At 33.5% G+C, this 13,772-nt stretch overlaps 1 protein-coding gene across 4 annotated transcripts in view; it reads right to left on the reverse strand.

The window, feature by feature from the left end:
- The window catches only part of CNTN6 (contactin 6), a 304,698-nt gene that overhangs the window by 159,062 nt on the left and 131,864 nt on the right, over positions 1-13,772 (reverse strand). For all 4 annotated transcript variants that reach the window (XM_082719511.1, XM_082719510.1, XM_082719512.1 and 1 more), the window contains exons 3-4: positions 8,497-8,623; positions 1,463-1,638 (exon numbers count right to left, since the gene is read on the reverse strand). In XM_082719511.1, coding sequence (XP_082575637.1) covers positions 1,463-1,638; positions 8,497-8,623 — 303 coding nt within the window. The remainder of the gene's footprint in view (positions 1-1,462; positions 1,639-8,496; positions 8,624-13,772) is intronic.

Genomic DNA, 13,772 nt, shown 5'->3' on the forward strand with positions numbered 1-13,772 from the left:
CTGATCCAAGTCAGGTGTATGTTCTAGAGTCATATCCTATTCAAGCAGGAGAAATAATCACTGTGGCAGGATCATTTAAAATGTCTGCAGCAATTATTTATTTCTACAATGTAAGTTTCTGATCAGCATTTTGTTCTCTTTTATTTTTCCAACTGATGATCTTAGGCAAAATGCAGAAATCAAGTATTGTGATAACCTTTATCTCAAGTTTCAAAATTGCCACCAGCCTTTGTTCATATTTCACTTAGCTCCATAAAGTTTGGGGTTAGCTTTCTATTTCCACACATATAAACACATTGAGATACATTTAGCAATGCATGTGTGTACACACATGTGTCTGTGTATATATGACCCATACATATACGTGTGTGTATATACATATAACTGAATACACACATGCACACACATGAGCATACACACACACATATTCAGAAATAAGACCATTCCTAAAATGGCCAACATAAGGGGAACTGTATGTGAAGCAAGGGATCTTTGGACACAAGACCTGCAATGGGAGACAAACTTAATTATTAATTTGTGTATCTACTGATGACTACAGTAGTTCTGCAAGATAGGATCTGTATATGTATTTTATTAATAAAATTGCAAAACAATTACTTTTTCAAAGTAACATGCCTTTCCATGAGCACCCAAAGGGTTAGCTTCTAACTCTTTGGCCTCCTGATATAACCTCTCAGGTGGGCGGGATGGAGGAGGGGTAGGGGGAGGAGGTGTAAAGAGAGAAATTGAAAAAAAGAAAAAGAGAAAAATTCAAGGCTTCTCTCCCATCTACATCAACAGATATAATTACTTTCAATCAAGGCTATTCCTGGATCCAGTATGAAACATTTCAGTCCCTGGAAACAGTACACATAAAGGATATAAGAGGCAATACGTCTATTGTTCATCTGCTAATACCCTCAAATGTCACCAAGGTAATTACCTGGATGACATTTATGTGATGCAGCTGGACATTGTTACAGTTAATATAAAGCCTGCCTTTGGCAACCACTTTATTTCCACCTACATCAAACTGTGGGTACATAATCACTTTTCCTGGGAGAACACCCACCTCCCCCAAAAGACATCTCTACCCTTAGCTTTTCCTTCCTGTGCTCTGAACACTAATATATAATGCAAAAGAAGAAGAAGAAGAAAAATAAACATAGTATTATGTCATATATCTTTTTCCTAATATTTATATCTGTAGCTTTTAGAGATGTTTCTAAACATAATTTATAAAATATAATAACACTAGTATTTCCTTCTTTTTTTAAAAGAGGATTTTGACTATCCCCAAGAGTCTAAATTCACAAAATGCAGTTAAAACTTTTTACCTCCATAAATCAATCACTCTCAAAGAACAGATGATTAGGAAAGCCAGATATTTTTTTCCTAATATGAATATAAAAAATATTGTATTAAATATACACAGGGATTAGATTTTCCCCCACAAACTCACATGCAAATTGGAGCTTTGCCTTCCGACTCAGAATCGTCCCCAGAGTGTTGGTGGCCAGGCACTGGTACATGCCAATATCTTGATCTGTATGGGGGCTACTGATTGCCAAACTGCCTCCATCCAACCTGTGGTGATAACTCATGGTAAAATCAATATCTGTGCCATTTTGTTTCCACCTTCAAGGGAAAAAAATTAAATCATGTTATAATATATAGAGTTGATCACTCCTAGTCTTAAAAAAACATGCGGTTGTGACTGCTAGGACCATTTACATATGTGTGTATATATTTAATTGCTAGGACTATTTAAAACAACAACAAACAACAAACATGGTTACACATGGAGACAATTCTTCAGTTTCACCAAAAGATGATTGTCTTCAGGAGCTCAGTGATATAATAATTAGGTTGCTTGAAAGATCTTCCACTCTTTATGAATTATAAACATTCACTAAGTGTGTACAAACAGGCAATATAACTCGACATGAGAAATAAAACTGAAAGATTCAGTGAATAATACTGGCCATTCTATTACTTCAGTGACTCGTCAAATAACACAAACCATACCTGAACCTCCACAACTGATACTAAAAAATTGGACTTTGAAAATGATTTAGAGATAGAAATCCAAGAAGCATTTATTACAAATGGGATTAAGAAAGCCAGCAAAGATTTTCCAATGCCAATTTGAGGTTGATAACAAAACAATAATAACCTATTTTAGAACATGATTGTCTCTGTTCATCTCTTACTTGGAAAACTAATCACGCTGAATATATTTCAACAGTACTTAGAAATGCCAACCTAAAATTGTACTTTAACAAAACAAATGCAATTTGGGAGGTTTTTATTTTAGGCAGCAAAAAAGTCTCTTGGCTTACCTATTAGTCAACAATCCTTTAGTACATGAATTAAGTAGCAGAAGGGTCTTACAGTTATATTTATTTTTGAAGAACTGAAAGATGTTTTATAAAATTCCATTTGGTCATTTTAAGATGAATGAATACCCAGTAATTATCTCTAACCAAACCTACTTCCCCCACCTTTCACCCTCTAACTTTTAGAAAAACAAGTGAAAGGCTTTACTTGATAGAACATAGCTAATTTCCAAACTATGTGTTTTCAGAATCTATGCCAGCTTTGCTGTGATTTTTTCCATTTCATGCTAATATCATATTAAAAATATTTTGATGAGGGTGGCTAACTATACAAAAGAAATTACATCTAACAATATTGTTCTGAATGTCATTGATTTTCTTAAGAACATCTTGAAAAATCCGATGTAGAGAGTATGGCAAATGTCTACCATAGTAGAAAAGAAATACAAACTTAGGTAATTCTCCACCCTATCAAAGATGAGAAGTGACTGACCAAATATCAGATCAATCAGAGGTTTTCAATCAACTTTAAAATTGTTTAGCCAATTCTTATGTACCTCAGTTTCCATTTAATAAAGAGAAATTGAAAGACAACAGCCAAAACCCAGTGTATTTCATGTGCCTGAACTTTGTCAAATTTTTTTTCTAGAGAAATCTGTACAGTTTTTTTGTTCTCAGTGTTAGGAGGAAAAAAAAAAAAATAGAGACATTTTCTTTTTTAGGCCTATTCCAAGACTCTAATATTCTTCTCACCAGCTCCATAATGCTGTCTTTCACAATTTGCTTATAGGCCATGATCTTTGGACCTCCATGTTCCCTTTCATTTTCATAGCAAAGGATATACCACACTTAGTTTGCCAGCTCTCTTTAATTTTGGAATCAATCGCTGAAATAACTGCTGTCATCATTACATGCTCCTAATTAAGCTTGGTAATTGTTTTTCAACACAAATTCAAAGTTATTGGCTTAGCTGCAGCAAATGAATTTTTCACAGTATCCCCATAATCGTTCTAATCACTATGGTACAATGATTATTAAACTGTGCATATAGATCAGGGGTTCAGCCCCTGGTGTGGGCTTTGTCCTAATTAATATGTTTAAATCAATGGAGAAATAGTATTAATGAATTCAAGTGATTGTCATAAACACGTTACTGATAGGATTGCATACCCAGGAGAATTTTCCTACAATGCTAAGTAGGAAATATGCTTTAAATGATTATTTTCAGCGTCTGCATTAATATCATATTAATTCCAGGAAACATAATGAATTTGAACTAAAATCTTGACCTTTTTCTGGAGAACCTCCTTCAATATTAAGTAGTTAAGCCCTGTATCAAGAATATAATGGCTGGAGGCTATGTTTGTTGTTATTAGATGATGTGTGTGTGTGTGTGTGTGTGTGTTTCAGAACTAAGCCTTGTTTTAGAATTATACTGAGTGCTTGTTAAAAGTGCTTCTTTCTGAGCCCATCCCTAAACTTATGAAGGAGACATCCAAAAATCTAAATTTGTAACAGTCTCTCTGGGTGACTGTAATGTGCACTAAGTTTGACATCACTGTCCTTGTGAAAAGAGTCCTTGGCCTAGCTTTGACATTCCCTTCCTATATATCCCTGGATGAGTCATCTAATTTCTCCAGAAGTCATAGCTATCAATTCTAAATTTGCACAATAATATATATCCTGCTTTATCCCTTGGGGTTGTTAAGAAGATGAAAGGAGGAAATGAATGAAAAGAATAGAAGGGCAGAGTGACTACAGCTATGACTTTTAGTCAAAGATGCCCAGACCTTCTCAGACTTAAGAATGTCTTCATGACTAAGGTAGAGCTGACTAAATTAGAGAAAGAAACTTCCTGTGCTGATCAGGTCAAGAGGAGATCTGCCAGAAATCTGCTATGACATTCAAAGACTTTCTTCTGATAGAATATATCCAGCACAGAAATCAATTATGTGTGTGTTGCTACATTTTCCCAAATAAAATAAATATTCTGAGCTGGAATAAGCTCACTGCCATCTGATTATATTAGACTTTCAAATATAAGCAATTCCACCCATGTACCAACTTTGGGTAACCCATTTTTCTTCCCTTTGCAAAGCTTCCTCTTTAATTCTCATGTGTTACCTGGTCTTTAAAGAAATTAGGAGCAATTCTTTCCATTGAAAGATTTGTTCGTATTTGCCTCCCATTTCTGTATCTTTCACATTTGCACTAAAATCCTGTTTGTGAATGTGTTCACACCACTGGAAGTAAGTGACTGGAAGACAAGTTGCTTTCAAACTATTTCCAAAGTTACGCTTTAGATATTGCTTCTTTTCCCTCATGATATTTCTTTTCCTAAGGAGAAATTACTAGAAGAAGGAAAACATGTGGGGGTGGAGGGATGGGGTAACTGGGTGCTAGACATTAAGGAGGGCATGGGATGTACTGAGCACTGGATATTACATAAGACTGATGAATCACAGACCGTGCCTCTGAAACCAATAATACGTTATATGTTAATTAAAACAATAAATAAATAGGGCGCCTGGGTGGCTCAGTGGGTTAAGCCGCTGCCTTCAGCTCAGGTCATGATCTCAGGGTCCTGGGATCGAGTCCCCCATCGGGCTCTCTGCTCAGCAGGGAGCCTTCTTCCTCCTCTCTCTCTCTCTCTGCCTGCCTCTCTGCCTACTTGTGATCTCTCTCTGTCAAATAAATAAAAATAAAATCTTTAAAAAAAACCCAATAAATAAATAAATATATAAACTTCATGAGGATGGGGAAAAATAATAAAACAAAGTAGAAATAATTTAAAAAGAGGCCTGTGGATCTCTGCCAGCCAGCAGCAGACTATTTATTTTATCCACTTAAACACTGACCACCTTTTCTCACTTAGTTGAACTGATGTTTTGATTCTGATTCTGCTTTTGTCCCTCTCTGTGAGACTGTGAACCTTGGTATTGAGTTCTTTCCAGTCACACAATCTTCCTTGCTATTTTTTAGACATTGTGATAACCTACTTTAAAAATTGATTTTGGGATACCTGGGTGGCTCAGTTGGTTAAATGTCTGTCTTCATCTCAGGTCGTGATCCTAGGGTCTTGGGATCGAGCTCTGCACTGGGCTCCTTGCTCAGCGGGTGGCCTGTTTCTCCCTCTGCTTGTCACTCACCCCTGCCCCCACAGCCTGTGCTCTCTCTCTCTGGCAAATAAATAAATAAAATCTTTTTTAAAAAAGTTTAAAACTTGATTTGAATAAGCCAACTAGAAAAAATATGTATGAACCAATCTGGAAAGGTTGAATACTAGGGAATATTAGATAATATTAATGAATTATTGATAAATTTTTAAGTATGATAGTGATATTATACTATATCAAAGAAAAGTGTTCTTTACTTTAGAAATAATATACTCAATATTAAAAAAAAAAGAAGAAGAAGAAGGAAAACATGTCTTAAAATCAACTATATCCTTTCTTTATAGATAAGGAAGCTGATGCCAGGAGAGAGAAATTATTGTTTCAAAGTCATACATTAAATATCAGAACTGTGACTTGAAACGGTTAACTCTTCATGCTAATCAAGGGCTCTTTCATATGACTTCACATCATATTCAAATTCTCTCAAATAATTCAGAATGTCTATCATAACAATTTTCTCTCTATTACACACATGTGTGCATTCACACACACACACAATCTAAGGTTAGGAGTGAGTCCTTTTAATAAAATTTAAGATAGAAAGGGTCATATTAAAACTAAAATTTCACATTTTGTTGCTAATGTGCATTATCTGAAATATCTTTGCCCTTTGCTTTATTATTATGGAAAGTAGGTCTGAGTCTGACATTTAAGCATTAAAAACAGTTCTTTTTTCACTCTTTTCCCAAAACCTATGAGTGTTCTATGCTGTAATATTAGAGATGAGCTAAACCAGGTTAAGGGGATGGAAAGTGAGAAGCTAAATTACCTGTCTTTAGCCTACTAATTTACAAGTCTCTTAGAAACAGAACCCTTTAACAACAGTGAAATATACAATCTCTTCATTCAGAATATTTCTTCATAAGTAAAAGCTAATGAGCAAATTGTCATGAAAACCACTACTTTACATCTTTCTGCCTGTTATAAGCCAATTATATAACTATACGACTGACTGATGATTTATCTTATCTATACTTAGCTAATATTTCCTATTTTACAGGAATTCAGATACACTTTTCCTCTTCTCTAATAAACCCTACCAATTAGCTCTCAAAAATAAAATTACAATTTTAAGTATTAAGTAACTGTGAAAAATGTATTAATCCGATTTTTATATATTCAACCATATGTTGAATTAAATAATACCAACTACTGTTTAAGGAAAACAAACAAACAGACAAACCCTGAATTGAGAGAACTAATTTATAAAGTAAATGATCTTTAACTAACTGATGGGTTTCATTCGTTTGGGTATGTTATAGACAGGGAAGCTTTAGTAAGTAATGAGAAGACATAGCTTTTCATTTCTTTTGTTGTAAAAAAAAAAAAATGCAGAGGTAAGCACAATAAAATACAAGGTGAGACCTGTCTCTAACTTTGTGCATTTAAGCCATTTATTAAATTAAGTATACATTTTAAGATCAAAGTTACTATACATATAAGTATGATATTTCTAATGCAACATAAAAAAGTAGGCAAAACCAATTTCTTTTGCTAAAATATACTGAAATTGTTACTTTCCATGTGCTTTGATTTATTTTCACTGTTAAAAATTAAGACTTCAGAAAAAATGCTTTTAGAACACAAAACTATTATAGTCATTTTAATATTTATTATCTTTTCTGATATTCACATTGTATATGCAGCTCTTACCAACAAAATATCCTTATTATTTACACAAGCATGGTGTATGTGTATATATAGATATTTATATTTAATATATATTATATATTTAAAATATTATATTCATATATTTAAACATATATTTATGTTTGTTATATATATACATATTTTCATATTTAATTTTGTGAATTCTATTAACAATGTGGATCAAATTCTGCCTTTTTTTTTTTTTTTAAGAGAGAGAGAGAGCACGTGCATATGCATGCATGCTCGGTAGAAGGGCAGGGCAGAGAAGTAGGGAGAGAGAATCCTAAGCAGTCTCCATGCTCAGTGAGGGGACCCATGTGGGGCTTGATCTCATGACCCTGAGATCATGACCAGAGCAAATTAGAAGTCCAACACTTCGCCGACTGAGCCATACAGGCACCCCTCTGTTTTTACTGTAACCTTGTAAGAAGAAAAACATCACTGACTTTTTTCTAATTATTCTACAGATAATATGTGAGAAACAAACACAATTTTTTTCTACTTGCCCAGAAAAAAACATCTTTTTCTGCCTTAGAGGTACATCACTGTCTTCAGCATATATTTCTAAAATCAGTGTTTTTTGGGCAAAGTGACTGGCCAGTGGAGTCACAGGAACTGACCTGATAAAATAAAATTTATAAAATTGAAAAAAATCTAAAAAAAAAAAAATAATAAAATAAAATAAAATTGAAAAAAATCTGATAAAAATTGTTTAGGAGAACATTTTCATAGTCACTGTAAATGGGGCAACTGAGCCTGTAGCCCCAAATTGGGGGAATAAGGCAGCTTCTAATTCAGAGCCTTTCAAATTGAAGAAGCAAATTTTTTCTTTTCCTCCTTTCTATTTCTTTTTCTTTCCTGCTTTCTTTCTATTTTCTTGTGATTCTTTCTACCTGCCTGTTTTTCCCTTCCCTCTCTCCTTCCGTCTTTAGGTTCCATTTCTTTTCTGTTTTTCCCCCTTTCCTTTCTTCCTTTATCCTTCTTTCTCTCTCTCTTTTTGTTTTCCTCTCTCAACTCTAGCCACAACGTGGCACTCCATGACACCAATCTCAAGAATAACTTTTCTAAGTCATATAATGAATAAGACAGAGTCCTGGGCTGGGGGGTAGGGTGGTTATCACCTGGAAAGTGTCATGAAGGAAGAGTTGAGGATACTGAAAGTGCATGCATCTTTATTTGAGTTGTGGGCGCCCAGCTGTATATCTATGTAAAAAAATCACAGACTGAGCTGCGCCCTTCAAATCAGGCAAGTCTAAGCACTTTATTGTATGTACATTTTACATCCAAGACAAAGAAAAAAAACAGTGTGGTGCCCAGAGCTAGGACTTTACCTATAATGGGGTGAAGGATTACCACTGGCAGCACAATTCAGGATGATTTCAGATTTTGATAAACCCAAAGGAAAAATAACATCTTCTGGCTCCTGGGTAAAAACAGGATGACTCAAGAGACCAGCACCTGAAAAAAGAAGAGTGAACACCATGTGAAAACATTTGATCCTGGTTTGAATCCAACTCTGTATTCGATATTAAGACAATATACATTTTTTTTTAACTTTTATTTTGAAACGATCTCAAATAAATAGAAATCTTGTAAGAATAGTACAAAGAAATATTTTTTCTGAACCATTTAGAATAATTTTGCAAACCAATGCCACATCATCCCAAAAAACTTTTATATTTTCTAAAATGGACATTCTTGTACATAACCACAGTAAAACCATTAAATTAAAAAAAAAATTGAGCCCCATTTCAACATTTCCCTAATGAAATCTTTTATAGCAAAAAGGATCCTGTCAAGAGTCACAGTTTTCATTTAACTGTATCTTTTTAGTCTTCTTCAGTGTGGGATAGTTCCATACTCTTTCCTTAATTTTTCTGTTTTGACATCACTGAAGATTACATGGCTGGAATTTGGTAAAGTTTCACTCACTCTGGGCTTGTCTGTGCAGTCAGCTACCAAAAACAGGTAGTAGACCTGGTAGGAGTTGTATGTTGAGGGTACAGGTAATAAAAAGGTCTATAAAGACTTTTAAAAAAAATAATAAAACCAGTGAAAATTGGCTCTTCTTTTAAAAAACTATCACCTTGAAGAAGAAATATTTGCAGCCAGGCAAAATAAATCATTTTGTTAGCTTTATTTTCAATTATAATTTCAGTTTAGTCCATAAATAACCTAGAAGTGAAGACAGGTTTTAATTTTAGCCTAGTCAGTTATCACTATGTAATAGTGGACAATTTACTTAACTCTCAGCTGTAAAATAGCAATATTCAGTCTTTTGTGTTTGCATTATTGTAAAAGCTAGTTAAGAAAGAATGGACTGAAGATGCAATACAGACTCTTTTTACTTCAACAGCTAATGAAACGGGCAAGAAATTATAAATGTAAATAAACAACAAATAAACAACAAAAATGAACAATGTCTGAAGAAGAAAAGGCACAAATCCCAAAGCCATTGACTTTAATCGAAACAAAGAAGCAAACAACACAACAGTGGTGTAGTAAGAAGAGTTTGCCCTGCTCACAGAAGTGAATTTTTGACTCCTTCATCTCATCCTCACCTCCAGTGAGATTTACTGGTGAAATGACAAAGTGCTGAGAACTCTCATAATGACCTCTAGTTCTGGAGTTAAGCACATTTATATAATGTATTTTATATATATTTTTTAATCTTTATAATCATATGTAATATATTTTAATCTTTTTCCTCTTCATCCAGAAGAGGAATGACAGAGCTTATGGTGAGCAGAGAGTGAAACAGGAAAGTGTAAGTAGTAAAGCTGACTATATTGTACAGACTAATAGTTTCATGCCTAAACACTCACTTGGAAAAACTTCTAGAGTCCAGCTCTAATAAACAATATATCTCCTCAGGGAAGTACAACCATGACTCCTCCACCAATAATGTTGCTACACACAACTTAGAAATACATAAGCAAACAAACAAATAAATAAAACCCTTAAAATAGAGAGAAGTACCTAAGTCTTCTAATAAACATTGAACTTCCCTCAGTCCCATTATTCCCTCAAGTTACAAAATGTGGGTACTCATGATGTATCCAGCTTCCAAACTGGAGCTAAGAGGGAGAAAAAAAAAAGGTCCCCAATATGATGAGACAAAAGTTACGAAATATCCCTCTCTAAAGTGATACATGAATTGTCTGTACACATTTCCTCAAGTATGAGTAAATGAAAAGGGAAGAGTAACTATGCAAATATATTGCAGTAATGAAAGTGAAAAACAGAGTATGCCAAAGATAGACAGGATACCAATCTAGGAAATTTCTCAAATTTATTTCATGCTGTAGAGTATGAAAATGAATTCAGAAAAAGCTAACATAACTCAATGGCAATGAAAATACAAACAATAGAATCAGATAAAACAGGAGGTTGCAAATATAAGGATACAAACTGCAAACCAAACAGCATCACTAAAGAACTAATAAATCAATTAGAATATGTAAAAAACAAAACAAACACTCACTGAAGTCAAATTACTGACATAAAGGGACATTTTGAGGTAACTCTAATTAATGAAGTTGAAAAAGCACAGATAAAAAGCAACTTAAAAATTGGCAATGAACAAGAAAGATAAAGATGAACAAACATAAAATCTTTGATGTCATTGAGATAGAGAATAAAACAAGCTTATCAGCAGCAGATATTATAACAAAAATTTCCCATATATTTAAAGAATATACCATGTTTTAGGGACATTTAAGAGAAAGCACTTAATACCAAGGCATATGTTAGTTATGTGATCTTTAATGAAAAGCTTAACAAGACCAGGTTGAAAGAGAGGATCAACTAAAAGAGTGAGAGAAAATATTAAATTAATCTAGATTTTAAGATGGTAGCCTTCTATACCAGAAGACAGTGGGCAAGAAAGTCTACAATATTCTGAATAAAAGGGTGACGCCTCTATTACCATCCACCATATATCTTCCAGGTATAATGGCATTCAACCATTATACCTGGAACCTTCAGGGGACTACTCTTAAATGACTAAATGACTACTCTTAAAGAAATGACTTTAACAATGAAATCCATCCAATTAAAAATGAACCAATATATAAATCTCAAGAAAGGAGGAATAGGAGGCACTTTGAATATATATAAATATAAAACTAGTACTTAAAACCCATGTTACTTTTAGTTATAGAACAGAATATGAAAGCTATAAACTTGGATAATGTAAATATAATAATATATTTAGAAAAATGAAGGGTCATGACAGATAGAAATGTGTGAGCGCTAGGGTGCCTGGATGGCTCAGTTGGTTAAGCGTCTAACTTTTGATTTCAGCTCAGGTCCTGATCTCAGGGCCCTGGAATTAAACTCTGAGTCTGGCTCTTCACTCAGCATGGAGTCTGCCAGAGAATTTCTCTCTCCATCTCCGTCTGCCCCTCCCCCTTCCTCTATCTCTCTCACTCTGTTTCTAAAATAAATAAATCTTCAAAAAAAATGTGAGTGCTAATATCACCTTTTATAGCAAAGAGTTAAATGATAAAAATACATATATAAGAGTATACAATTTTTGGGCGCCTGGGTGGCTCAGTGGGTTAAGCCGCTGCCTTTGGCTCAGGTCATGATCTCAGGGTCCTGGGATCGAGTCCCGCATCGGGCTCTCTGCTCAGCAGGGAGCCTGCTTCCTCCTCTCTCTCTCTGCCTGCCTCTCTGCCTACTTGTAATCTCTCTCTGTCAAATAAATAAATAAATCTTAAAAAATAAAATAAAATAATAAAAAAAAGAGTATACAATTTTTAAAAGCATAAACACTCTTAACTATTTAGTATTATTTAGTGCATTTTAGAGAAATCTTTTAGAAAAATAGAAATATATATATACATATATATCTTTGTTGACAGAAATAATTTATTAGAAGTTCAAAATTCTCTACATTTTTATTTTTACTTTTACTTTATTCTCTTCATTTTACTTTAGTTTTACTTTTGATAAACTAAAATTTAATTCTCATGTTAAAAGTAGTATCTATGGTATGATTGCATTTTTATAAAAGCATTGTTCTATGCATTTATCTATCTACATATTAATCTATATTCTCTGTATTTAGATGCACAAAAATATTGCTACAATTTTATCAAATTTTAATAATTTTTATTTGGGGGGAGAGTTTTATTTAGCATAAAGGTTTCCATTTTGCTTGCATAATTTTTCATAGTTAGAACATTTAAACTGAACATGGAATACACCAAAGAAAATACAGTTGACTCCTGAACAAGAGTTTCAATTGTGTCGTCTACTTATATGCAGGTTATTTATAGTACAATATTGTAAATGTATTTTCTGTTTCTTGTAATTTTTCCTAATAACTTTTTTAAATTAAAAAAATTTTTGAAATTTATTTATTTGAGAGAGAGAAAGAGAGAGCACAAGTGGGATGAGGGGCTGAGGGAGAAGCAGACTCCTTGATGAGCAAGGACCCCAATGTAGGACTTGATCCCAGGACTCTAGGGTAATGACCTGAGCCCAAGGCAGGCACTTAACCAAGTGAGCCACCCAGGCACCTTAATAACATTTTATTGTCCCTAGCTTACTTTATTGTAAGAATATAGAATTTAACACATATAACAGACAAAATACATGTTAACCAACTGTTTTTTTTTTTATCAGCAGGTCTTCTGGGCAACAGTACGCAGTTGCCCAATTAAGTTTTGGGGAATCAAAGTTACATATGAATTTTTAAGTGCATAGGGGTTCGGCAACCCTAACATCCATATTGTCCAAAGATCAACTGTAACAGATTTTCTTTTTAAATGAAGGAAACTGAAAACAAATAAGTTGAGGTGGTAATCTAATTTTTAATGATAGAATATAAATGGCTTTTCTGTTCTTTTTGTAGAAATTTCCAAACACCTTCCTCTCCCGCAAAAAGAAACCTGCCTAAAATAATGCATATTAACCACCTAGCAGAGTGCCATGCACAAAAGAGGCAGACAAGAAATTTTTCATTTACTTACCTTCTTTTACTTTCATTCCAAAGTAAGCACTGTTCAAACTTCATATAAGCAAAATTTGGGGTATAACTTGACTTAATAATACCTTATTTTGGGATAGTGATTTGTGGTTTTCAAAGGACCTTTATACATACCAATTAACAAACTAAATCCCTGTGGTAACTTTTGTAAGACACATTTTCATTCTCATTTGGTATATTAAGAATTTACAACTAATAAAACAAGGCATTTTGTAACAAACTGTGATTTATTTTGGAAGACACAAAACTTGCCGTAGTGAATTATCATCACTTGGTATCTTATTTATTCATTTATATTTGCTATGATAAATATTTTAGGAGCTTGAGTTCATACCAGTGAAAAGTCTAGCTTGTCAACTAATTGTCTCTTTTAGTAAATCCAGGTTTTTTTTTTTTCCCAAGACTGTAATGGAATGGTTAAACAATAGCATACTTTTGTTGCTTTGTTTATACTGTCAGAAAGCAATGACAACATTGGTTTCTATATAAGAACAATTAAAACTGTGACAATATGATATCAAAACCAAAAAATCAAAATGCTTTCTCAAATACTTTTACTTTAAGAAGGTACTAGAGGTTAGAAAGAGTGTTGACAATAATTAAATAATT

This window comes from Mustela nivalis (genome assembly GCF_964662115.1).
Source record: "Mustela nivalis genome assembly, chromosome: 1".
NCBI lineage: Eukaryota > Metazoa > Chordata > Mammalia > Carnivora > Mustelidae > Mustela > Mustela nivalis.